Genomic DNA, 27659 nt, shown 5'->3' on the forward strand with positions numbered 1-27659 from the left:
GTTTCCAGTTTTTTTTTATATACCACTGTAACAAACAGCTTTATCTATGCCCATTTATGAATCTAGGATAAATTCATTAAAGTAGAATTTAAGGAATAGGTCAAATCTACAAACAAGAAATAATGGAGAGGGTGTGGAGAAAAGGGAACCTTCCTACGCTGTTGATGGGAAAGAAGATTGGTACAGCCATTATGGAGAACAGTATGGAGGTTCCTTAAAAAACTAAAAATAGAACTACCCTATGACCCACCAATCCCACTACTGGTCATATACCCAGAGAAAACCATAATTCAAAACAACACATGCACCCCAATGTTCATTGCAGCACTACTTACAATAGCCAGGACATGGAAGCAACCTAAATGTCCATCAATAGAGGAATGAATAAAGAAGATGTGGTACATGTATACAATGGAATATTACTCAGCCATAAAAAGGAACGAAATTGGGTCATTTGTAGAGATGTGGATGGACCTAGAGAGTGTCATACGGAGTGAAGTAAGTCAGAAAGAAAGAGAAAAACAAATATCGTATATTAATGCATATATGTGTAATCTAGAAAAACGGTATAGATGATCTTATTTGCAAAGCAGAAATAGAGACACAGACATAGAGAACAAACAGTATGGATACCAAGGCGGAAAGCAGGGCAGGTGGGAGGAATTGGGAGATTGGGATTGACATATATACACTACTGATACTATGTATAAGAGATAACTAATGAGAACATACTGCGTAAAGCACAGGCAAGTCTACTCTGGGGACCGAAAAGGAAGGAAATCCAAAAAAGAGGGGATATATGTATATGTATAGCTGATTCATTTTGCTGTACAGTAGAAACTAACACAACATTGTAAACCAACTATACTCCCAATAAAAATTAATTAAATAAAGAATAGGTCACAAGGTATGTGTATCGTTACTCTTCCTAGTACTGCCAAGTTGCTTGTGTTAAAAAAAAAAAAGATTGTACCAGTTTATATTTCTGCCAACTATGTCTCAGGTGTCTCTTTTCTGCATATCTTTGCCAACATTTTGTAATTTCCCAATTTTTTTTTTTTTGTGGTATGCGGGCCTCTCACTGTTGTGGCCTCTCCCGTTGTGGAGGACAGGCTCCGGACGCGCAGGCTCAGTGGCCATGGCTTACGGGCCCAGCCGCTCCGCGGCATGTGGGATCCTCCCGGATCGGGGCACGAACCCATGTCCCTTGCATCGGCAGGCGGACTCTCAACCACTGCGCCACCAGGGAAGCCCCTGTAATTTCCCAATTTTTAAATGTTGGTATCTTGTCTAATTTAACTTTATTCAGTTTTAATTTTGACTGTTTACTGATATTCACGTATACTATTGTTGTTGCTGCTGTCTTATGATTTCAGTCTATTTATATCTTGTACCTTATGGTGAATCGAGCAAAAATGGCATGATTTTCCAGTAAGCTCAGAAATAACTAAACTCAGAGCAACTATTACTTCAGAAAAATAGAAAAGAAGACTTTCTTGTGTGTCTGTAGGCCAAGTTGCAGGTGAAGAGAAAAGCAATTGGAGTTCTTGCTTGTGGCTTAGTTGCTTGTATTCTTAATGCTGTGTTCTCAGCTGTACTAGTCTGGAATGGAGTTTCTGTCTTGTTGAATCGGGAGGGGGGTGGGTGGGGATGGGTCTTGGTTCAAATACAGCAGAAATTGGCTATTCTTAAAGTTGTAGTAGATTTTCTTGAATATATATTTCTTCATTTGCTGTGTGCTCTTAGGACCATTTCTAGAGACTTTAAATGGTATTTTTTTTTTCTGATTTGGCAAAAAAAAAATAAAAAAAAATTAAAAAAGAAAATCAAACATACCTATATATTCAGCACAAAAGAGAAACACTGAGACAAAATATGGATCAGGTCAACTTTGGTGACATTTAAACAGGTACACTTTTTAGTAATCCACATGAAGGAATCAAATACAGTCCTTTCTCCTTTGTCCCTCCTATCCAAAATTTCACCTCCTTCCCCTCAAACCGCTCTTCAGCAATTGGTGGCAATATTTCAAAGTCTTATAATAAAATCTTCAAGTAATTTACTACCTAATTTGTACAGCACTCCTCAGCCATAAAATGGTTTACTTTGTACTTGTTGAAAATAAGTGAGAGAGGAGGAAGAGCTGCTCTGCTGCAGTCTATAAGTTCTGATGTAGAACAAATTCACCAAGATACATTGTTAAGTAGAAAACAGCAAGGGACAGTGAATGTGTTAGAATATGCTACTATTTGTGTTTTTAATAGGGGTTGGTGGTCTACATATATGCTTATAGATTCAAAGACTGCTCCTGGAACGATATACAAGAAAGTATTAAGTGTGGTAGCCTATAAGAAAGAAAGATAACTGATTTGTAAGGGAGACCTAATTTTCCCTGAGTAACTTTTTAAACCATTGTGCATGTATTACTACCTCACCCCTCAAAATAGTTTTAAGGAGAAAAATACAGAGCTACAAGGATGTTTATTGCAGTACTATTTATAACAGTACAAACTTTGAACAATCTAAGTACCCAACAAGAGGAGTGGTTAAATATATTACAGTTTAAATTAAAAGCCCAGGCTCTGGAGCCAAATCAACTATGATTTTTAAATTTTTATTTCATTTCTTTCTTTTTGGCTGCGTTGGGTCTTCATTGCTGCACACGGGCTTTCTCTGCTTGCAACGAGTGGGAGCTACTCTTCCTTGCGGTGTGTGGGTTTCTCATTGCGGTGGCTTTGCTTGTTGTGAAGCACAGGCTCTAGGCGTACGGGCTTCAGTAGTTGTGGCGCACGGGCTCTGGAGTGCAGGCTCAGTAGTTGTGGCGCACAGGCTTAGTTGTTCCGCGGCATGTGGGATCTTCCCGGACCAGGGCTCGAACCCGTGTCCCCTGCACTGGCAGGTGGATTCTTAACTACTGTGCCACCAGGGATGCCCACATTTGATGTTTTTAAAAGATGTTGCATTTTTTTTGGAAGTTGTTATAGTCCATCTTAAATATATACAATGAGGGTGTATGTGTACCATTTTTCTTTACTCTTTTTTTAATGTGGTAAAATACATGTAACATAAAATTAACTATCTCAACCATTTAAAAGATACAATTCAGTGGTATGAATACATTCATAACGCTGTGCAACCGTCACCACTATTCATATCCATAGTTCTTTTCATCTTGCAAAACTGAAACTCTATACCCATTAAACAATAACTCCCCATTCCCCTCTGCCCCCAGCCCCTGGCAACCACCATTCTACTTTCTATCTCCAATTTTGACTACTCTAAGTACCTCATATAATTGGAATCATACAGTATTTGTTTTTTTTGTGACTGGCTTATTTCACTTAGCATAATATCCTCAAGGTTCATCTATGCTGTAGCATATGTCAAAATTTGCTCCCTTTTTAAGACTGAATGATATTCCCTAGTATGTGTATATCACATTTTGCTTATCTGTTCATTCATTGATGGGCACTTAGGTTGCTTCCACATTTTAGCTATTATGAATAATGCTGTGAACATGGGTATGCAAATATCTCTTTGAGATTCTGCTTTCAGTTCTTTTGGGTACATACCCAGAAGTAGAATTTCTGGATCATATGGTAATTCTAATTTTAATTTTTTGAAGAATCATCATACTGTTCTCCATAGTAGCTGTACCATTTTACACTCCCACCAACAGTGTACGAGGGTTCCAATTTCTCCACATCCTCGCCAACGCTTGTTATTTTGGTTTTTTGGTTTTTTTTCCCTGTTTTTTTGATAGTAGCTATCCCAATGGGTGTGAAGTGGTATCTCATTGTAGTTTTGACTTGTATTTCCCTAATGATTGAGCATCTTTTTATGTGCTTTTTGGCTATTTTTATATCTTTTTTGGAGAAACATCTATCAAGTCCTTTGCCCATTTTTGAATTGGGTTTTTGTTATTGTTGAGTTTTAGGAGTTCTTTATATATTCTGGGGATTAATCCCTTATCAGATATATGATTTGCAAATATTTTCTCCTACTCTGTGGGTTACCTTTTCATTCTGTTGATACTGTCTTTTGATGCAGAAAAGTTTTTAATTTTAATGAAGTCTAATTTGTCTATTTTTTGTTGTTGTTGCCTGTGCCTTTGGTGTCCTATCCAAGAAATCACTGCTAAATCCAGTGTTGTGCAGTTTTGGCCCTATGTTTTTTTCTAAGAGTTTTCCAGTTTTGGGTGTTGCATTTAGGTTTTGATCCATTTTGAGTTAATTTTTCTATATGATGTTAAATAAGGGTCCACCTTCATTTTGTGCATTGTAGATACTCAGTTACCCTAGCACCATTTCTTTCTTTTTCTTAAATTAATTTTTATTGGAGTATAGTTGATTTACAATGTTGTGTTAGTTTCTGCTGTACAGCAAAGTGAATCAGTTATACATATACATATATCCACTCTTTTTTAGATTCTTTTCCCATATAGGTCATTACAGATTATTGAGTAGCGTTCCCTGTGCTATATAGTAGGTCCTTATTAGTTATCTATTTTATATATATGTCAATCCCAATGTCGCAATTTATCCCTCCCCCCCCATTAGTAACCATAAGTTTGTTTTCTACATCTGTGACCCTATTTCTGTTTTGTAAATAGGTTCATTTGTACCATTTGTTTTTTAGATTCCACATATAAGTGATATCATATATTTGTCTTTCTCTGTCTGACTTACTTCACTCAGTATGACAATCTCTAGGTCCATCCATTTTGCTGCAAATGGCATTATTTCATTCTTTTTTATGGCTGAGTAATATTCCACTGTATATATGTACCACATCTTCTTTATCCATTCATCTGTTGATAGACATTTAGGTTGCTTCCATGTCCTGGCTATTGTAAATAGTGCTGCAATGAACATTGGGGTGCATATATCTTTTTGAATTATGGTTTTCTCCAGGTATATGCCCAGGCGTGGGATTGCTGGATCATATGGTAGCTCTATTTTTAGTTTTTTAAGGAACCTCTATTAGTGGCTGTACCAAGTTACTTTCCCACCAACAGTGTAGGAGGGTTCCCTTTTCTCCACACCCTCTCCAGGATTTATTGTTTGTAGATTTCTTAATGATGGCCATTCTGACTGGTGTGAGGTGATACCTCATTGTGGTTTTGATTTGCATTTCTGTAATAATTAGCGATGTTGAGCATCTTTTCATGTGCCTCTTGGCCATCCTTATGTCTTCTTTGGAGAAATGTCTGTTTAGATCTTCTGCCCATTTTTTGATCGGGTTGTTTGTTTTTTGATATTGAGCTGCATGAGCTGTTGGTGTATTTTGGAGATTGATCCCTTTTTGCTCACTTTGTTTGCAAATATTTTCTCCCATTCTGTGGGTTGTCTTTTCATTTTGTTTATGGTTTCCTTTGCTGTGAGAGCTTTTAAGTTTCATTAGTTCCCTTTTGTTTATTTTTGTTTTTATTTTCATTATTCTAGGAGGTGGATCAAAAAAGATCTTGCTGTGATTTATGTCAGAGAGTGTTCTGCCTATGTTTTCTCTCTTTTTTAAAAAAAATTTATTTTTTTTAAATAAGATTTTATTTATTTTTGAATTTTTAATGCAGGTATAGTTGATCCACTATGTTGTGTCAGTTTCAGGTGTATAGCAAAGTGATCCAGTTATAATACATAGACATCTGTTTTTTTTCAGATTCCTTTCCCTCATAGGTTACCACAAAATATTGAGCATAGTTCCCTGTGCTATACAGCAGGTCCCTGTTTTCTGTCCATTTTATATTTAGTAGTGCCAGCACCATTTCTCTTTTTTTAAAAAATAAATTTATTTATTTATTTTTGGCTGCATTGGGTCTTCGTTTCTGTGCACGGGCCTTCTCTAGTTGTGACGAGTGGGGGCTACTCCTTGTTGTGGTGCATGGGCTTTTTGTTGCAGTGGCTTCTCTTGTTGCGGAGCACGGGCTCTAGGCGCATGGGCTTCAGTAGTTGTGGCACATGGGCTCAGTAGTTGTGGCTCACAGGCTCTAGAGCGCAGGCTCAGTAGTTGTGGCAACGGGCTTAGTTGCTCCGCGGCATGTGAGATCTTCCCGGACCAGGGCTTGAACCAGTGTCGCCTGCATTGGCAGGCAGATTCTTAACCACTGCATCACCAGGGAAGTCCCAGCACCATTTCTTGAAAGGATGCTTTTCCCCATTGAATGTTCTTGGTACCCTTGAAAAAAATCATTTGATCATATATGTAAGGGCTTATTTCTGGGCTCTCTATTCTCTTTTATTGGTCTATATGTCTGTCTTTATGTCAGTAGCATACCGTTTTGATTTACTATAGCTTTTTAAAAAAATTTATTTTATTTATCGATTTTTGGCTGCTTTGGTTCTTCATTGCCGTGCAATGGCTTTCTCTAGTTGTGTCAAGCAGGGGCTTTTCTTCAGTGCAGTGTGCGGGCTTCTCATTGCTGTGGCCTCTATTGTTGCGGAGCATGGGCTCTAGGCACGTGGGCTTCAGTAGTTGTGGCACATGGGCTCAGTAGTTGTGGCTCGCGGGCTCTAGAGCTCAGGCTCAGTAGTAGTGGCGCATGGGCTTAGTTGCTCTGTGGCATGTGGGATCTTCCTGGGCCAGGGCTCAAACCCGTGTTCCCTGCATTGGCAGGCAGATTCTTAACCACTGCGCCACCAGGGAAGCCCTACTATAGCTTTTTAATAGGTTTTGAAATAAGGAAATATGAGTCCTCTAGCTTTGTTCTTCCTTTTCAAGAATATTTTGGGTATTTGAGGTCTGTTGAGATTCCATATGGATGGGATTTTATATTTCTGTAAAAAAAAATTGGGATTTTAATAGCGACTGTGTTGAATCTTTCAATCACTTTAGGAGGTATTGACATCTTAACAATATTAAGTCTTCTGATCCATTGGGAATAATAATATATTATTTTGGTTTTTGTGAAGATTCAAGATAATGTTCATGGCAAGAACCAAGCCATCAGTAAAATTAGTCCATCACCACCACCCTTCTAACTTAGATTGTATATTGAATAAAGTATTATCAACCTATGATTAAATTATTAGCCTGGTAATGTGGTTTCTTCTTTTTTGTGATAGATATCCCAGAGGAGGAAGCCAGATATTGGACCTACAAATTGGAGCAAATCAATGCCTTGGGAACTGACAATGAGGTAGGAACTGTTTTTTTACAATGTAAAGAGTGTCTTTATAGGACGCTTTAAGGGAGCGGCCCAGGAACATGTTGAAGGATGAAAGAATTTAAACTGCATTAGAGAAAAAAGGTAGCTAGAAGATTGCCTATTATTAGAAAGATCTATCTGCTTTTTCTTTTCTTCCCATTGTCCCCCAGAAGTGGCTGAATTGGCCCTAGTCTGGCTCTAGACTGTTGGGGAGCAAGCTTATACTAGGGAATCTGTCCTCTTGTTACACAGATGAGCAAAAGCCTTTTTTTTTCTGCTTGTTCCCAGATTTTTGGATATGTATCCTTATTGTGTGCTCTTTTTAGGAATGTTTAGACTATTGCATTGCTTAGTCCTGCTGTCCTAACTTATTTCCAGAGATGAGTTTTGTGCACAGAATAGAACACAATCAACTCAACCTGAGCCAGCAAGAATGGGGAGTGTTTTTGTTGGTGGTGGTGGAGGGAAAAGATAAGTTTTTTTACTTTAGGGCATGTTGGGCTATTAGAAAATTTGTCTGGTAAGCAACCTGTTAGGAAACGTCTGGTAAGCAACCTCACGTGAGAATCTGAAGCTCAGGGTATGATGAGGTCGGGTATAGAGTTTGGATTTATCAACATATTTGTAGCAATTGAAGTCATAGGAATAGAAGAGCTCACTCAGGTAAAGTATGTAGAAAGAGTATTGGAGAACAGGGACAAAACCTTGGGAAACATCAAAGGTAGAATCCTGAGAAACAAAAGAGACTGAGAAAGAGCTGCCTGAAAGACAGAGTAGGAGAACCAGAAAAAGGTTTATGGAACAAAGGAAAAAAAAAGTTTTGAGGCAGAAATTCTTGACAGTGTGAAATATTACCGAGAGCAAAGAAGATGAGTAATGAAGTGGAGCCATTGGATTTGTCAATTAATGGTCAATATCCATAGGTTAGTACAGGAAGCCAAAATGCAGTGATTTGATGCGTGTATTAGTTTCCCAGGGCTGCCAAAACAAAGTACCACATACTGTTGGCTTACAGCAACAGAAATTTATTCTCTCACAGTTCTGGTGGCTAAAATTCTGACATCAGGTGTTGGCGGGATCAGTTCCTTCTGGAGGTTTTGAGGAAGAAGCTCTCCCATGCCTTTCTTCTACTTTCTGGTGCTTCCTAGCAGTCTTTGCTGTTCCTTGGCTTATAGACACATTATTTCAGTCTCTGTCTCCACTATCACATGCCTTCCTGGGTTGTGTCTGCCTGTCCTCACAATACGTTGTCATCTCTTTTTGTGTCTGTGTTCAAATTTCCATTGATTTTTGTGGGGGCACCAGTCATTGGATTAACTTGATTATATCTGCAGAGACTATTTCCAGATAAGGTCACATTCATAGGTACTGGGGATTAGGATTTCACAACATATCTTTTTTTTTTTTTTTTTTTTTGTAGGCAGATTAAATCTTGCCTCTCTTTTAGTGATGTTAAAATTACACAGTGGATTCAACTTGGTGTCAGCCTATTTCATCCATTTTAAAGTGATCCCACAAGCCTTTTACCTAATGGTTTTAGCAGCACATAATAATCATTATTTTATTAGGGTTGCACAATGATGACTTTCTAATTTTATCATCTCTTCAGCATTTATTATCTATGATTTGTCTGCCTCATCAGCTATTTGGTTCACTTGAAATAAAGTCCGTGCAAGAAAAACATTCTCTTTAGCAATTTTCAAAATAATGAGTGTTGCATAAGCAGCTTCTCAAGGTGACCAGTGAGTTGTTTTCTTTTTTTAGTGGCATATTATTATCAATTTATGGATTTTGATATATTTGTGTTTCAATCCATTGCAATCTTTATTCTTTTTGATACTAAACTCGTCTCATCTTTGGTTAGTGGGAGCGTCTTCCTTTCTTTTTTCTATTTTTATCATGAAAAAATTTTAAACAAATATAAAAGTTGAAGGACTAGTAAAATGAAACCTGTACACTTATCTCCAAGATTCAGTGATTATCAAAATTTGGTCATACTTGCTGCAAAACCATTTTAAAAACACAATGTAGAATCTTATCTTTTTTTTCTTATGGTGTGCAACAGTTCCCATTCACAGCAGCCTCTTGGGTCAAGACTGGCCTAGGCATCTACCACTTGACAGAGTGGAAATGTATCACTATTTATTACTTTTCCTACTCATGGAAAATTAGGTTTTCACTATTATAAATGCATGCTTCAGTGAACATCTCTGACCCTGTTTCTCTCTGCTTATGTACGGGAGATTCTCTGGCTATATACCTGGAAATAGAATTGCTTTGTTGTGGAATGTGCTCTGTGTAACGTTACTAGATGTTGCTAAGTTGTTCTCTAAAATAATTATACCAATTTATATTCCAGTTTTTCTGCTGCTGTGTATCCTTACTGATACTTGTTATTGCCAAATTTAAAATTTGTGCTAATCTAATGAGTTTAGAGCTTTATCATTTAAATTTGCATTTGTCCATTTATTGGTGACATTCATTTAGTCGTTTATTCACCAGATAACTTATTGAACACTGTGTACCAGGCCCTGTCGTAGGTGCTTGGTATACATCAGAAGTTAAAACAAAGACCAATGTCCTCTTGGATCAAATAGGAGGAGACAGACAATAAGCAGGAACCTAATAAATATAGTTAAGCATCAAAAGATGAGAAGTCTTCTAGGAGGAAAACCTATTTTCTCCATGCACTTTTTACACTTCTTTTGTTAGGTTTATTCCTAATCATTGTGAATGGTATATTTAAAAATTACACTTTCTAATAGGTCATTGCTATCTATATAAGGCAATGCTGCTCAATTTTTTTTTTTAGTATCGATCTTATTCACCAACTCTTATTAATTCTACTAGTTTAGAGATTCCTTTGGGTTTTTTAGTTTTTGCATCTTTGAATAATAAGTTTTTATCTCTTTTCAATCCTTATGTCTTATTTTTTAAGTGAAATTTTTACATGTTTTTATTAACAGACTTAAATATTAAGCAGTTTGTAGAGAGGGCTTCCATATCACATCTTACCCACCCCCTCCCTCTAGTTTTCCTTATTATTAACATTTTACATTAATATGGTACATTTATTACAATTAATGAGCCAATATTGATATATTATTATTAACTAAAAGTTAATATTTTATATTTCTATTTATTTTGTTTTATTAAATAAAAATCCTTAGTTTTTTTTCAAATTTCCTTAGTTTTTATTTCATGCGTTTTTTCAGTTCCATTACCCCATAATGGACACTGGGTTACATTTAGTTGTAATATCTCCTTCGGCTTCTCTTGGCTGTAATATTTTCTCAGACTTTCCTTGTTTTTGGTGACCGCTTATTTTTAAAAATTCATTGTGTAAAACATCCTGTGTAATTTTTAATGGTGAAAGTGGGGAAGCCTTGTCTTTTCCCTGACTATAAGGGGAATGCTTCATAAATCTTGAAGTATGATATTTGCTGTAGATTTTGATAGGTACCCTTTATCAGATTAAGGAAATTCTATTTTCTTTCTGATTTTCTAAGATATTTTGTCATGAAAAAGTAAGGGATTTTATCAAGATCTTTTCTGCATTGATCACATAGTTTTTCTCCTTATAGATTTTCAGATATTGAACTGTCCTTTCATTTAAAGTCCTTCTGGTCATGATACATGAAAATTTATATGCCAGCACTCATACATATACGTACATATTCACACAGAAATATAAAGACTTATTTATGATAAATAAATGTCATATGATTTGGTTTGGTAATCTAGGATTTTTGCATCTGTATTCATAAATGAGATTGGCCTATAATTTTCCTTACTTTTACTACTTTTATTTTCTTGTACATAGGTATTATGGATTTTTTTCCTTAGCTCTCTTAATATTATTAATTAGGCTCTAGCTGGTCTTCAGCATTCTGCTTTGGACCTGAAAGAGATTCATTAAATATGTCTGCTGGAAATATCTACTCTCATCTATTAAGTCTGAATTCTTCTAGTTTAATGCTTAAAGTTTTATGATTTTGTCACTCTTGTGCCTGTGTACTGCCTATAAAAATCACCATTATTTATAATAGTTATTATAACCAAGTCCCTTTGTTACTTTGGAGTGGGTTGTTTAGCCTTTAAGAAGTTTTGAACTTTTTTATGATTGATAGTTTTACTAATACTATTATATTGTTTAAACTGTGCTTGACTTCTGATCCTTCCCCAAAGTAGTAATAGCACTGTCTACCTCTGATATTTGTATTGTAGTTTGTTTCTTGTAAAGTACTTTATATATAAAAGTATATTTATATACAAAAAGTGTTTTGTATTTTGTATCCAACCACTTGAAATGCCCTTCACCACTAACACTCATGTGTAAACCACCATCAATTTTCATCTGGATAATTGCAATAATTAGTCTTATTTCCCCTCTGGTTGCCTATAGTTCTTCTCACACAGCAGCTAGAGTGATTTTTAAAGTATAATGAAGTCATATCCCTCTAGTGTTTAAAACTTTACATACCTTCTCAATAGACTAGAGTAAAATCTAAACTCTTTACCATAATTACAAACTCTATTCCCCCAGTGCCTGGAACAAGGCCTTGCACATAATAGGCACTCAAGAAATATCTGTTGAATGAATGACTCCTTCAGTGTTGGAGAAGCTCTGTCTTGCCCAGAATCTTACAATTTATTAATAAATGGCAGAGTCAGGATGAAAACTCATATTTGCAACTTATATTTGCAAGTTGCTAGACCAAGTTATGTTTCCCCAATCCTCCAATGGGCTCTGAACCAAGCCATTTTTTCTTCCAGACTCTGTGTACCTGTGTTAATTTGTTTATACCTTTTTCTTTTTGTTTTGCCTTCCCAAATCTTGTCCATCTTCAAGACTTGAACTTAATGTGGCTCCCTTTTATAGAACTTTCTTTCTATGGCTTCAGTACTCTGTTTTTAGGTTGGTGATAGTGGTGGGTTGTGTTGGGGAGGTTAGAGTATAACTGGGAAGGGGACACTAGTAAATACCAGATGTTGTATTATGTAAGTAATTTCACTTCCCACGTGACCTTGTGAGGGAAGAAGCCTCATCTTTTTAAAGATGAAGAAAACTCAAGTCTCAGAGAGATTTTCAGTTCTACCACCCAAATGGGGAAATCTGTATATTATTTGAGTTTTCTAAGTCCTCTGAGCTTCTAAGGCTAAGCCTTCTACAGCTGCCTGGTAGAGCTGGAATGGTGCCCAGGTGCCCTTGGTCAGAACAGCCTTCCTGCTATCCTGCTTTAGCCTGTTGCATTGGGCCAATGCCATATCTGTTAGTCTGGCCTGTATGTCAGGATCACACAGGGAAATCAGCAGCAGGATGATCGGTTTCTGTTTGATAAGAAATTTGACTCTAGTCAAATGCTAAACCTTTTTATAGGTAGCTATAGTTTTTTTGTTGTTGTTTTGTTTTGTTTTTCTCCTTCTTCTTTACTTGGGCCTCTTACTATGTTTTTTTTTTTGTTTTTTTTTTTTATCCTTTCTGCCTCTAGTATTCTAGTCAAGAAGAAAGCCAGAGGAAACCATTGCCTACTGCTGCCGCCCAGTGTTGTAAGTGAGAAACTTGTCTTTGAATCTTCTTAATCACAACTTTCTGTCAGTTCTCCAAATGTGGCTTATTTTGAGTTGGGGAGGTTGGAGATGTGGTATGTATAAACAGGAGATATTCCAGAAATATACCTTATTCAGGCCCATACTGCCAATGGCTATCTGTCCTTTAGCTTTAAGAAGAGATCTTTTGGTTTTGTGTGGCTATAGGTAGGGCAATGATACTCTTTTTTCTCCATTTGCCTGCTTTTACCCCTGGAGGAATGTTTTCTCCCATTCTGTCCCCATTTATCTGTTATTATCCTTTAAGGCTCAGTTTAAAAGTTACCCCCTCTGGGAAATCTTCATGCTGTTTCCTCCTTCTCCACAGTCTAGCTTAGATCTTTCTCTGCTTCCATAGTACCCTGTACATACATCCATCATATACCCTATCATATATTATAATCTATGTATATTTCTTTGACAAGAAAGCAAAATTTTTAAAGATATAGAATCTTCCATTTGTATTCCTAGTATCTGGCTCAATACCTGATACATAGTATAGTAAGCCTCAGTAAAGTTTGATAAACGATTAACTGAGTGAGGGAACTTGTCATTTCTTCTGAGATTAACTTATCCAGACCACACATTTTACTTCTTGAAATGAGCCGTGCATTGTTGGTATATTGGTATCTTCTCAGCTTCTCTCAGAACAGCTTGAAGAGATACTGAAGGACTGACTTGAAATCAGTTCTCTTTCACTTTTTCAACCTGTGGGGGTGGGTGTGCATATGTTGTGTTTCTTTTGTTTTGCTATAGTGTTTCTGAATCAATGCCAAACTTTTAGCAACTGCAGGTTGATAGTGGTGGTGATAGTGGTAGTAGTTATTGTAGTAATACTAGTAATAATAAGAACCACAGCAGCTAACGTATTTTGAGGTTTTATGGTATGCCAGATGCTGCTGTAAGAGCTAAAATATACTAACTTATTTAATCTTCACAACAAGCCTAAGACATAGATTTTACTGTTTTCCTCATTTTTAAGATGAGGAAACTGAGATGGAGTTATTTGCCACAGATCACATAGGTAGTAAGTGGTGAAGTAAATATTCAGATATAGACAATCTGACTCTATAGCCTATGCATTGAACCACTATGTTATACTACTTCATATTGTTTCTGAAAAGGAAAACCTCCATTCATGGTTTATAAATCCACTGGTTGCCTTCCATTCTATTGGCTACTTACCTTCCTGATAAAAGTAAGACCACTGGCAGAGGTCAACACTTTTTCTTTATTTAAGGAAAACCTATTTTTCATATGACTTATTACTTTTGTTTTTGTCATTTAGGAACTAGGATTTATCAAATATTTAGGGTCATGGGAGACCACAAGAACCTGAATTGAAGACCAAGTTGTGAATTAAAGTCTATAGGTCATTTCCAAAACTCATTGTAATGAGCTAATTTTGAGTTTTTAATCTTTTAAATCTTTTTCCAGGACTGCTAATGAGAAGTGAAATAGAACGATTGAGATTTCTCTTGCCATTCCTTCATGGGTCCATTTGATGAAATGCAGTTCAAGTGATTAAAGAGCAAACGCCTAGAGGGCAGGAGGAAATAAGAGACTATAATAATCAGCACCTTTATTAATTCTCTTACATTTTTTATATGTTTACCAGCTAATTTGTTTTTATGTGCATAGACTATTCCTGTCTTTTGACTACTCTCTAATATATATATATGTATTGTTTTTACCATTTTTAAAATAGATCTTTATTGGACTACAATTGCTTCACAATACCGTGTTAGCCTCTGTTGCACAACAAAGTGAATCAGCCATATGCATACACATGTCCCCATATACCCTCCCTCTTGAGCCTCCCTCCCACCCTCCCTATCCCACCTCTCTAGGTGGTCACAAAGCACTGAGCTGATCTCCCTGTGCAATGCAGCTGCTTCCCACTAGTTATCTATTTTACATTTGGTAGTGTATATATGTCAATGCTACTCTCTCACTTCGTCCCGGCTTCTCCTTCCCCACCGTGTCCTCAAGTCCGTTCTCTACGGCTGTGTGTTTATTCCTGTCCTGCCCCTAGGTTCATCAGAACCATTTTTCAAAAAAGATCTTGCTGTGGTTTATGTCAAAGAGTGTTTTTCCTATGTTTTCCTCTAAAAGTTTTATACTGTCTGGTCTTACATTTAAGTCTTCAATCCATCTGGAGTTTATTTTTGTGTATGGTATTAGGGAGTGTTCTAATTTCATTCTTTTACATGTAGCTGTCCAGTTTTCCCAGCACCAGTTATTGAAGAGGCTGTCTTTCCTCCATTGTATGTTCTTGCCTCCTTTGTTGTAAATTAGGTGCCCATTATGTGTGTGGGTTTATCTCTGGGCTTTCTATCCTGTTCCATTGATCTGTATTTCTGTTTTTGTGCCAGTACCATACTGTCTTGATTACTGTAGCTTTGTGGTATAGTTTGAAGTCAGGGAGCCTGATTCCTCCAACTCCGTTTTTCTTTCTCAAGATTGCTTTGGCTGTTTGGGGTCTTTTATGTTTCCATACGAACTGTAAGATTTTTTGTTCTAATTCTGGCTGTTGGTAGTTTGATAAGGATTGCATTGAATCTGTAGATTGCTTTGGGTAGTATAGTCATTTTCACAATATTGATTCTTCCAATCAAAGACATGGTATATTTCTCAATCTGTTTATGTCATCTTTGATCTCTTTCATCAGTGTTTTATAGTTTTCTGAGTACAAGTCTTTTGCCTCCTTAGGCAGGTTTATTCCTAGGTATTTTATTCTTTTTGTTGCAGTGGTAAATGGGAGTGTTTCCTTAATTTCTCTTTCTGATTTTTCGTTGTTGGTGTATAGGAATGCCAGAGATTTCTGTGCATTAATTTTGTATCCTGCAACCTTACCAAATCCACTGATTAGTTCTAGTAGTTTTCTGGTGGCATCTTTAGGATTTTCTATGTATAGTATCATGTCATCGACAAATAGTGACAGTTTTACTTCTTCTTTTCCAATTTGTATTCCTTTTATTTCCTTTTCTTCTCTGATTGCTGTGGCCAGGACTTCCAAAACTATGTTGAATAAGAGTGGTGAGAGTGGAAATCCTTGTCTTGTTCCTGATCCTAGTGGAAATGCTTTCAGCTTTTCACCATTGAATATGATGCTTGCTGTGGGTTTGTCATATTTGGCCTTTATTATGTTGAGGTAGGTTCCCGCTATGCCCATTTTCTGGAGAGTTTTTATCATAAATAGGTATTGAATTTTGTCAAAAGATTTTTCTGCATCTGTTGAGATGATCATATGGTTTTTATTCCTTAATTTGTTAATGTGGTGTAACACATTGATTGATTTGCGTATACTGAAGAATCCTTGCATCCCTGGGTTAAATCCCACTTGATCATGGTGTATGATCCTTTTAATGTGCTGTTGGATTTTGTTTGCTAGTATTTTGTTCAGGATTTTTGCATCTATGTTCATCAGTGATATTGGTCTATAATTTTCTCTTTTTGTGATACCTTTTTTCTGGTTTTGGTATCAGGATGATTGTGGCTTTGTAGAATGAATTTGGGAGTGTTTCTCCCTCTGCAGTTTTTTGGAAGAGTTTGAGAAGTACTGATGTTAGCTCTTCTCTAAATGTTTGATAGAATTCACCTGTGAAGCCATCTGGTCCTGGACTTTTGTTTGTTGGAAGAGTTTTAATTACAGTTTCAATTTCATTACTTGTGATAGGTCTGTTTATATTTTCTAATTCTTCCTGGTTCAGTCTTGTAAAATTGTACCTTTCCAAGAATTTGTCCATTTCTTCATGGTTGTCCATTTTATTGGCATACAGTTGTTTGTAGTAGTCTTTTATAATCCGTTGTATTTCTACAGTGTCAGTTGTGATTTCTCCTCTTTCATTTCTAATTTTATTGATTTGCGTCCTCTCCTTTTTTTTCTAGGTGAGTCTGGCTCAGTGTTTATCAATTTTGTTTATCTTCTCAAAGAACCAGCTTTTAGTTTTATTGATCTTTGCTATTGTATTCTTCGTTTCTGTTTCATTTATTTCTGCTCTGATCTTGATGATTTCTTTCCTTCTACTGACTTTGGGTTTTCTTTGTTCATCTTTCTCTAGTATTTTTTTTTTTTTTTTTTGGTACGTGGGCCTCTCACCGCTGTGGCCTCTCCCGTTGGAGAGCACAGGCTCCGGACGCGCAGGCTCAGTGGCCATGGCTCATGCGCCCAGCTGCTCCGTGGCATGTCGGATCTTCCCGGACTGGGGCACGAACCCATGTCCCCTGCATCAGCAGGCGGACTCTCAACCACTGCGCCACCAGGGAAGCCCTCTCTAGTTGTTTTAAGTGCAGGTTTAGACTGTTTATTTGAGATTTTTTTGTTTCTTGAGGTGAGATTGAATTGCTATAAACTTCCCTCTTAGAACTGCTTTTGCTTGGTCTCATAGGTTTTGAGTCATTGTGTTTTCATTGTCATTTGTTTCTATGTATTTTTTTAATTTCTTCTTTGATTTCTTCAATGATATCTTGGTTATTTAGTAGTGCACTGTTTAGCCTCCATGTATTTGTGTTTTTTTGCAGTTTTGTTTCCTGTAATTGATTTCCAGTCTCATAGCGTTGTGGTCAGATGCTTGATACGATTTCAATTTTCTTAAATTTTCCAAGGCTTGATTTGTGACCCAAGATGTGATCTATCCTGGAGAATGTTCCATATGCATTTGAGAAGAAAGTGTATTCTGACACTTTTGGGTGGAATGTTCTATAAATATCAGTTAGATCTGTCTGGTCTACTGTGTCATTTAAAGCTTGTTTTTCCTTATTTATTTTCTGTTAGGATGATCTGTCCATTGGTGTAAGTGGGGTGTTAAAGTCCCCTACTGTTATTGTTTTACTGTCAATTTCTCCTTTCATGGTTGTTAGCATTTGCCTTATGTATTGATGTGCTCCTATGTTGGGTGCATAAACATTTATAATTGCTATATCTTCTTCTTGGATTGATCCTTTAATCATTATGTAGTGTCCCTCCTTATCTCTTGTAACAGTCTTTATTTTAAAGTCTATTTTATCTGATATGAGAATTGCTATGCCAGCATTTTTTGATTTCCATTTGCATGGAGTGTCTTTTTCCATCCCGTCACTTTCAGTCTGTATGTTTCCCTAGATCTGAAGTGGGTCTCTTGTAGACAGCATATATATGGGTCTTGTCTTTGTATCCATTCAGCCAGTCTGTGTCTTTTGGTTGGGGCATTTAATCCATTTACATTCAAGGTTATTATTGATATGTATGTTCCTATTACCATTTTCTTAATTGTTTTGGGTTTGTTTTTGTAGGTCTTTTTCTTCTCTTGTGTTTCCTGCTTAGAGAAGTTTCTTTAGCATTTGTTGTAAAGCTGGTTTGGTGGTGCTGAATTCTGTTAGCTTTTGTTTGTGTGAAAAGATTTTGACTTCTCCATCGAATCTGAATGAGATCCTTGCTGGGTAGAGTAATCTTGGTTATAGGTTTTTCCCTTTCATCACTTTAAATGTATCCTGCCACTCCCTTCTGGCCTGCAGAGTTTCCACTGAAAAATCAGCTGATAACCTTATGGGGATTCCTTTATATGTTATTTTTTGTTTTTCCCTTGCTGCTTTTAATATTTTTTCTTTGAATTTAATTTTTGTTTGTTTGATTAATATGTGTCTTGGTGTGTTTTTCCTAGGGTTTATCCTGTATGGGACTCTCTGTGCTTCCTGGACTTGGGTGACTATTTCCTTTCCCATGTTAGGGAAGTTTTCCACTATAAGCTCTTCAAATATTTTCTCAGGCCCTTTCTTTTTCTCTTCTTCTTCTGGGACCCCTATAATTCGAATGTTGGTGCGTTTAGTGTTGTCCCAGAGGTCTCTGAGATTGTCTTCAGTTCTTTTCATTCTTTTTTCTTTATTCTGCTCCTTGGCAGTTATTTCCACCATTTTGTCTTCCAGCTTACTTATTTGTTCTTCTGCCTCCGTTATTCTGTTATTGATTCCTTCAAGGGTATTTTTCATTTCAGCTATTGTGTTGTTCATCTCTGTTTGTTTGTTCTTTAGTTCTTCTAGATCTTTGTTAAACATTTCTTGTATTTTCTCAGTCTGTGCTTCCATTCTTTTTCCAAGATTCTGGATCATCTTTACTATCATTACTCTGAATTCTTTTTCAGGTAGATTGCCTATTTCCTCTTCATTTATTTGGTCTTGTAGGTTTTTACCTTGCTCCTTCATCTGTGACATTTTTTTGCTGTCTCTTTTTTTTTTTTAATTTTTTTTTAATGAGCTGGATAGTGTTCCTGTTTTACTGGTTGTTTGGCCTGAGGCTTCCAACACTGGAGTTTGTAGGCTGTTGGGTGGAGCTGGGTCTTGGTGCTGAGATGAGGAACTCTGTGAGACCTCACTCTGATGAATATTTCCTGGGGTCTGAGGTTCTCTGTTAGTCCAGTGGTTCGGACTTGGAGCTCCCACTGCAGGAACTTCTGCCTGACCCTGAGCTGGCAAAAAAAAAAAAGAGAACAATAACAAAGTAAAAAATAAAATTAGACTAGGAAACTAACAGATATGTTAGAAAGAATGTAAAAATAAAAATATAGATGAATCAATAACTGGAAGGTACATCAGTACCACAATAGTAAAAAAGAGGAGGAGGGAAAAGAAAAAAAAAAAAGGGTTGTGGGGGAAGGCCTTGGCTGTGGAGGGTGGGGCCTAAGCAAGGGCGAGGTTTGGGTGGGGGGTGGGGCCAATGCTTAGGACTCACAGGGTTGGAAAAGGCCCTGGGGGCTGTGTGGGGTGAGGTTTAGGCTCAAGGAACAGTAGGGGCCCAGGTGTGCCCCCCCCCCCCCCCCCCCCCGCTCTCAGAGGGCAGGGGACCTCACCTGGGAGCCCAGCAGGCTTCCTGGGCTCGAGTGGGTGGGGCAAACGCCCTCCACTCTCGCCATTCCAGTCTGGGGTCTGGGAGGGCTCCTCCTGCCTGCCTCTCCTGATCTTGCCGGCCTCCCTCCTATGCCCAGAAAGACCCACACAGCCTGGAGGGGGCTTGGAGGGCAGGGGATGCCCTGGGAGCTCAGTAGGCTCCCTGGGCCTGATTGGGTGGGGCAGTCGCCCTCCTTTCCTCTTTCGCTCCTCCGGGATGGCCCCTCCCGCCTACCTCTCCTATTCTCCCCTTGGCCTCCTTCCTGTGCCTCCAGGACCCACGTGGCCTGGACGGGGCTTGTGGGGAAGCAGCTTGGGAGCTCAGCAGTCTCCGTGGCCTGAGTGGGCCAGACTCCCTCCCACCTGCCTCTCCTGATCTCCCTGGCCTCAAGGGCACTGATCTTGTCTGGCCTCCACTTCTCCTCTCCCCTTGGTCCCCCTACATCCTACCGGCTCACTCTGGGGTTCCTCCCATCTCCTTGGGGGTCAGAGTCCCCCACCAGCTGCCAGCAGGCACCATAGTTGTGGGGAGACGCTCTCTAATATATTTTTTTTTGAAAAATTTTAAACTGTAAGTTTAAAAAGGGAAGTGGCATTTACCCTTTACTAGATTCAGTGGTTAACATCTTGCCACTTTTGCTTCTCTTCCTCCCTACCACTCTTTCCCATTTGTCCCCCTATATACATATGTAAAAATACAAATGAGTATTTTCTGAATCATGTGAATATAAGCTTCAGACTTTATGACACATCAGCATGTGTCTCCTAAGAGATAGAACAGTCTATATAACTAAAATACCATTATCAGAATCAGGAAATTTAACATTGCTACAATAATATCTAATATACAGTTCATATTCAGAATTCCACAATTGTCCCCCAAGTATTTTTATAGCTATCCTTCCCCACCAGCGTATGATCTAATCAAGAATCACACATTTTTATTTGGTTGTCCTGAATCTTTAACTCCTTTAATTAAAAAAAAACTTGCCTTTTTAGTCATTTATGACACTGGTTTTTTATTCAATCAGAAAAATATTTTATTCTAATTATAATGTCTACTGCAGATGGCAGTGTACACTAGTACGGGTTTCTGGGAAGCCATTTGGCAATACATACCAAGAGCCTTTAAAAATTCATGACCTTTGATTCAACAGTTGAATTTCTGGAAATTTGTCCTAAATAATCAGGAAACAGACAAGGATTTGTATAGAAAGATGTTCACTGCAAAATTATTTAAATAGCAAAATTTGAAAATGACTTAATAGTTAAACAACAGTAAATGATAACAGTCATAAGATTTGAATATGCTTTGAATAATGTATTGGGGAAATTTTCATGAAACTATGTTAAAAAGTATACAAAACTCTTACCCTCTGTATATGTGTATGTGTATATGTATATACATATGTACATATGTAACTTAAGAGTTTTTGCATACCCCTAAAATTCATATGTTGAAGCTCTAGCCCCCAGTATTTGGAGATAGGGCCTGTGAGGAGATGATAAAGATTAAATGAGATCATAAGAATGAGGCTCTAATCTGATAGGACTGATACCCTTTTAAGAAAAGGAAGAGACAACAGAGCTTTCCGTGTGAGGACATAGCAAGAAGGTGGCCATCTGCAAGCCAGAAAGAGAACTTTCATCAGGAAGCAAATCAGCCGGCACCGTGATCTTGGACTTCCTAGCCTTTAAACTTGTGGGATACAAATTTCTGTTGTTTAAACCACCTAGTCTGTGGTATTTTGTTATGGCAGCTGAGCAGACTAGTACAGATTTTGGTGCTGAGAGGTGGGGTGCTGCTGTAACAAATACCTAAAAATGTTACAGTGGCTTTGGAAGTTTGGGTAATGGGCAAAAAGGCTGGAAGGATTCTGAGGTGCATGCTAGAAAGAGCCAAGGTTGTTATGAAGGGACTCTTGGCAGAAATATGGATATTAAAGGCTGTTCTGGAGAAATGTCAGATGGAAATGAGGAACGGTTTATTGGAAACTGGAGGAAAGGTGATCCTTGTTATAAAGTGGCAATGAACTTGGCTGAATTGTTCGAGTGTTTTGTGAAAGGTAGAGTTTATAAGTGATTAAATTGGGTGTTTAGCAGAGGAGATTTCTAAGCTAAGCATGAAGGTGTGGCTTGGGTCTTCCTTACTGCTTGTAATAAAATGCAAGAGTAGAGGGTTGAATTGAAGAAGGAATTGTTAAGTAAGAAGGAACCAGAACTTGGAGATTTGGAAATTCTTAGCCTATCCTTAGCCTATATATTGTGAAAAATGAGAAATCTTGTTCTGAAGAAAACACTAAAGAGATCATGGGTGTGACTCATGGACTAAACCAGCCATCAGCAGAAGCCAGGAATAGAGATGGAATTATACCAGCAGAGACATTGCCAGTTTCAACTAAAGGGGACAGAGAAAGAGGAATGGAATGAAGGAAGGCTGTTGGATGTCTTGGATTCAACAAGACTAGATCATAGAGTTATTTGACTGTAAACGTGTGCTATTCTTTTTTTTTTTAAATGGTTTGCTGTTTTTTTGTTTAATTTATTTATTTTTTGTTTTATTTTATTTTTGGTTGCGTTGGATCTTCATTGCTGAGCGTGGGCTTTCTCTAGTTGTAGGGAGCGGGGGCTACTCTTTGTTGCGGTGCGTGGGCTTCTCATGGCAGTGGCTTCTCTTGTTGCAGAGCACGGGCTCTAGGCACGCAGCCTCAGTAGTTGTGGCACACGGGCTCAGTAGTTGTGACCCGCGGGCTCTAGAGCGCAGGCTCAGTAGTTGTGGCACACGGGCTTAGTTGCTCCGTGGCACGTGGGATCTTCCCGGACCAGGGCTCGAACCCCTGTCGCCTGCATTGGCAGGTGGATTCTTAACCACTGTGCCACCAGGGAAGCCCACGTGTGCTATTCTTGAGGAAAGGCAAGAGTGACCCGGAAGGTGATTTGGAGAATATCAGGGCTGCCAGTCTTAGCACAGGCCCAAGGGACAGAGATGTTTCCTTTTGTTTCAGAGGGTGGCCACCACAGAGAGCTATGGGGCCAGGGCCACTCTGAAGAGCTGAGTGAGTGACAGTGCCACCCCAGTGGAAGGTGTGTCATTGAACAGAAGAGAATTATTCTCTAGCCTTAAGATCTAATGGAATTTGCCTTGCTAGGTTTTGGACTTGCTTGGGACCTGTCACTTCTTCTTTCCTATTTCTCCCTTGTGGAGTAGGATTATCTTTCTGTCCCACCATTGTATTTTGGAAGCACACGTTTGGTTTCACAGGTTCACAGCTGGAGAGGAATTTTGCCTCAGGATGAATCATAACTGGATTCTTACTCATATATAATTTAGTTGATATCTAAATGAGTTTTTGTACTTTAGAGTTGATGCTGGAATGAGTTAAGACTTCCGGGGCTGATGGAATAGAATGAATGTATTTTGCATGTTATAAGGATATGAATTTTGGGGGGCCAGAGGCAGAATGCTAGGGCTGAATTGTGTCCCCCTAAAATTCATATGTTGAAACCCTAACTCCCAGTGTGATTGTATTTGGAGATAGAGCCTGTGAAGAGGAGTTGTAGGTTAAATGAAGTCATAAGGGTTGAGCCCTAATCTGATAAGGCTGGTGCCCTCTTAAAAAGAGGAAGAGACAACAATGCTCTCTCTGCCATGTGAGGATACAGCGAGAAGGTAGCCATTTGCAAGCTAGGAAGAGCGTTCTCACTGAACTCTGCTAGAGCCTTGATCTTTGGCTTTTTGGCCTCCAGAGACAACATTAATTTCTGTTGTTTAAGCCACCTAGTCTATGGTATTTTGTTATGGCAGTCCGAGCAGACTAATATACTTATTGTAAATTATCTATACAATTATCTATACAATCTAGGAGAATACCTAGAAAGAGAAGCACTAAAATGCTAACCAAATTTGTCTCTGATATGTGGGATTATGACTTTTTAAACCCCTTTTTTGCATTTCTTATATTTTCTAAATATTTAACAATGTACTACTTTTAATAGTTAAAGGTTATTAAGAAAAGTAATGGAATAGTTGAATCCTTGTTCTAGATGTGGGTTTGCTGCTGTCTCTCTGAGAGACTTTGGAAGTCTTTCCATTGTCTATTTCAATTTCCTGTTGTGTAAAATGGGAGAGTTGGTCTAAATGATCTCTAGGACTCTTTTAGCTGTAATATCATGGGACCCTATAACTTCCTAGTCCTGAGATTTCTTCATGTGGGTGGTCCCTCTACTATCTTCTCCGCTAGGGTCAGTTCTCTGCATTCACTTGTGACATGTCTTCAAAATATTTTCAGAAATCACTGGGCTACTGCTCTAAAGAAACTCTTACTCTTATCTTTGATATGAAAGTTTCTTTGGTCCCAATTACATCTTAAAAATGATGAGATTCTTTAAAAGTATTGGGGTGAACTATATGCTTCTTCCCAATGTTTTCTTTGGGGCCAAACCTTTCTGATGGTGAATTTAACATTCAGTAAAAACACTTCGCATTCACTTTTATCTCAGGATATTTTAGTCTCCTTTGGTAACTGTAATATATGTAGATATGTCATAGGGTGATATTACATTATGTCCACATGGTTTTTTTATCCCCTGTGTTATTGCTAGTTCTTGTTCCCATTACTTCAGGGAAAGATATGGAAGGCAAGAGCTGAAGAAATGGTCTTCGGGGCTTTAGTAACTGAAAGCCTAGGACTTGAGGGGAATGTTCAAAATGTTTTGAATAACTATTATGGGAGGAAGCAGAGATTCACCATAATCTCCCTATTTCTGAGTAAGAGAAGCCTTCCTAGACTTGAGTGAGAGGAGAGAAGGTTGACCAGAGTAGACACATTGGGACCTTGTGTCTACTTTCTGGGTGGTACTAGTGAACAGTAGGACTCCAAAGAGGGAATGGCTGGATGCTATCTCTAGGCCAATGGGTCTCTATTGAGATTCCCATGCTCTAACAAGTCGCACATGCTGCAGAATGAGTCCTGGGCTCTCTAGAAGTAGCAAGTGAGACTCTGGTTCTAATGAAGCCACTTGGGCAGGATTAAGAGAGGTCTCAGGTGTTTTCTGTGTACTAAAGACCAAGGACTAGAGGCCATCTGGGATGTTTCAGTGAATGATATTACACAAAGACATACCTATGCCATGAGCAGTCACTTCACTGCAATGTTTTATTCTCACACCAAGTCAGTATTTGGAGCAGTCTTCATGGATAGGTAAGACATACATTGAGATTCTGAAGATGTTTCTGTTTTCTAAGAACAGTAACATCAGTCCTCCTAGGAGAGGTCTTGAGCCTCTCTTTTTGGTTGTTGCTGCCTGTCTGGTTGATACTGCTTGATTCTTCCTGTCCTCTCTTGGGTAGGTGAATGCTTGTTCTCTCATTGAGGCACATTTGTGACTCTCCAGAAGTTACCTCAGAGTACTCTTCAGGGTCCAGTTCCTGGATGTGAGAGATTGCTCTGGTTCAGCCTCTTTCATCCACTATTGACTTCTTCCACCAATAGATGTACTTAGTTTTGCTGCTGCTGGTATCCTATCACATAGAGGCTTTCTTTTGTTTGTTTTTTCAGAGGACAGGCTTTAGGCACACGGGCTTCAGTAGTTGCAGCATGCTGGCTCATAGTTGTGGCTCGCGGGCTCTAGAGCACAGGCTCAGTAATTGTGGCGCATGGGCTCAGTTGCTCCGCGGCACTTGGGATCTTCCCGGACCAGGGCTTGAACCCGTGTCCCCTGCATTGGCAGGCGGATTCTTAACCACTGCACCACCAGGAAAGCCCATAGAGGCTTTTTAAATGGGGGGAACATCAAGACAGCTTAGGCCCAACCACATTCCACAAAATTTATTTGACTCCTGAGGAGCTCACTTATTTTTGCTCTGAGAAACAAAGGCAATTTCATTCTGTTCTCTATATCCCAGCTCTGCTTCGTCTATCCAGTCCTCTTTTTGTCTACTTAGGTAGGTACAGGGTTCAGATCAGCAATTCTTCCACGCAAGTAGACCTCCAGCCTGTCTGGCTCCCATTCTTGCAAGCAACCCCAGTCTTTGTGAGTCTTGGAACTTCTCCTCACTTGGAATCAGAGAGGAGAAACAGGAGAAGGGACTGTGTAACCTCTCTTCACCAACAACTGCTCTCCCAAAAGGTTGTTTATTCCCACATCAACATAAACATTCTGCTGGACAGCTGACAAGGATCCAGTTAAATTGCCTTTCAAAATTTCCTAAAATTTGGATTTGTCTGATTGTTTCTTCATAATTAGTTCTGGTTACTGCAGAGCTGATACCAGTTTGTCCCTTTATTTGTGATGCTTATGTTAATTATTAGTTCAGATGATGTTATCCAGATCTCTCCAGTGTTAAGGTATTTTTTCCCCTTTGTAATTAATAAGTAAACTGTTGGGGTTAGGTGGGTAATACTTTGAGACTGTGTGTGTATAACCTATTTTCTCATAGCCTTTCATCCATTAATTTTAGAATCTATTATGATTATGGCCTAAATTTATTATTATTCAGTACATTGCTGGTCACAAAATGATGGTTTTCTATCATGCCTTTACATCGAGTAGCGGTCAGTCTTTTTTTCTGTTTCTGGGTTCAAAACCCTCAACCATTTTTAAATTAATTTTTATTGGAGTATAGTTGCTTTACACCTGTCAATCTTCTGTAAAGAGCTTTCCCTCCTCTCCTCTCCTCCTTTTTTTTTTTTGCGGTAGGCGAGCTTCTCACTGCTGTGGCCTCTCCCATTGCGGAGCACAGGCTCCGGACGCACAGGCTCAGCGGCCATGGCTCACGGGCCCAGCCGCTCCGCGGCATGTGGGATGTTCCCGGACCGGGGCACAAACCCATGTCGCCTGCATCGGCAGGTGGACTCTCAACCACCGCGCCACCAGGGAAGCCCCTCTCCTCCTTTTTTATGACTATCACTATGGACTCATGAATTCTTTTTTTAACTCAATGTTTTATAATCCAGTTCTGTCATTCTCTTTGATGCTCAAATTGTCCCAAATTTGGCCTATAGGAGTCCCTTTAAAATCAGATCCTGTGTTCTTTGATGTGACCCCGTCATTTTTTTGACCATTTTCTTCCTTTCCTGGTATAAGATGTTCCAGGCTCATCTTCTCTGCCTCAGTTCTAGAATAAGGCATTTCTCCAATGAACCCTGGCTCCTTTTAGTGGGGGACAGTATTTAGAAATCAAGGTATTCAAACTTCAGTCTTCAGTAAGGATATTTATACCTATGTCTTGTCAAGGAATGCAGCAGCACACTGTGTTGCCACACCAAATAGTCTTATGACTACTAAGTTCTACAACTTTCTGCTATATTCAATTTTTATACGTCTGCTTTGCCCACCCACTGTATTATCAGTGACAGTATCACTGGCTGCAATTGAGAAATGAATCAAAAGTGAATCAGGGGCTTCCCTGGTGGCTCAGTGGTTGAGAGTCCGCCTGCCGGTGCGGGGACACGGGTTCGTGCCCTGGTCCGGGAAGATCCCACATGCCGTGGAGCGGCTAGGCCCGTGAGCCATGGCCACTGAGCCTGCACGTCCGGAGCCTGTGCTCCGCAACGGGAGAGGCCACACAGGGAGAGGCCCGCGTACTGCGGGAGAGGCCACAACAGGGAGAGACCCGCGTACCACAAAAACAAAAAAAAATAGTGAATCAGCATCTGGCAAGGACTTGATGAGATGAGTACTCACATATTCTGCCAGGGTGTGTAAATTAGTACAACCTTTCTAACTCAGTAATTTCACTTCTAGGAACTATTCAGGGAAAATAACTTGAGATGCAAAGGGACATTTATGTATAGGTTTTAATTATAATGGAGAAAAATTGCAAAATTAATGGAGGAATGGGTAATTGTGGCATTTCCATATAATGGAATAATATGTTTTAAAGTAATTTTTTAAGATACAGAACACAATTATGTGAATAAGTTTTTAAAAATGAGTAACCTAAACTGATTAAGTAGTAGGATCCCAATTATCTAAAAAATAAATTATATACTCATAAGCATAGGAACAAAACCTAGGAAATTTTTTTTTTTTTTTTTTTTTTTTGCGGTACGCGGGCCTCTCA

General features: G+C 38.6%; 1 protein-coding gene across 15 annotated transcripts in view; it reads left to right on the plus strand.

Annotated features, from left to right (window-relative positions):
- The window catches only part of UNC13B (unc-13 homolog B), a 217056-nt gene that overhangs the window by 56676 nt on the left and 132721 nt on the right, over nucleotides 1-27659 (plus strand). For 13 of the 15 annotated variants that reach the window (XR_016393585.1, XM_089913349.1, XM_089913362.1 and 10 more), the window contains exons 6-7: nucleotides 7062-7135; nucleotides 12637-12694. Coding sequence is in view for 14 of the 15 variants with exons in the window: in XM_089913349.1 (XP_089769475.1) it covers nucleotides 7062-7135; nucleotides 12637-12694 (132 nt within the window). In the remaining variant the exon portion in view is untranslated. The remainder of the gene's footprint in view (nucleotides 1-7061; nucleotides 7136-12636; nucleotides 12695-27659) is intronic. The other 2 variants (XM_089913360.1, XM_089913359.1) reach the window with 1 other exon arrangement.

The sequence above is a fragment of the Delphinapterus leucas genome, chromosome 6 (genome assembly GCF_059928025.1).
Source record: "Delphinapterus leucas isolate spDelLeu-1000000601 "Yukka" chromosome 6, BTC_Dleu_Yukka2, whole genome shotgun sequence".
NCBI classification, from domain to species: Eukaryota; Metazoa; Chordata; class Mammalia; order Artiodactyla; family Monodontidae; genus Delphinapterus; species Delphinapterus leucas.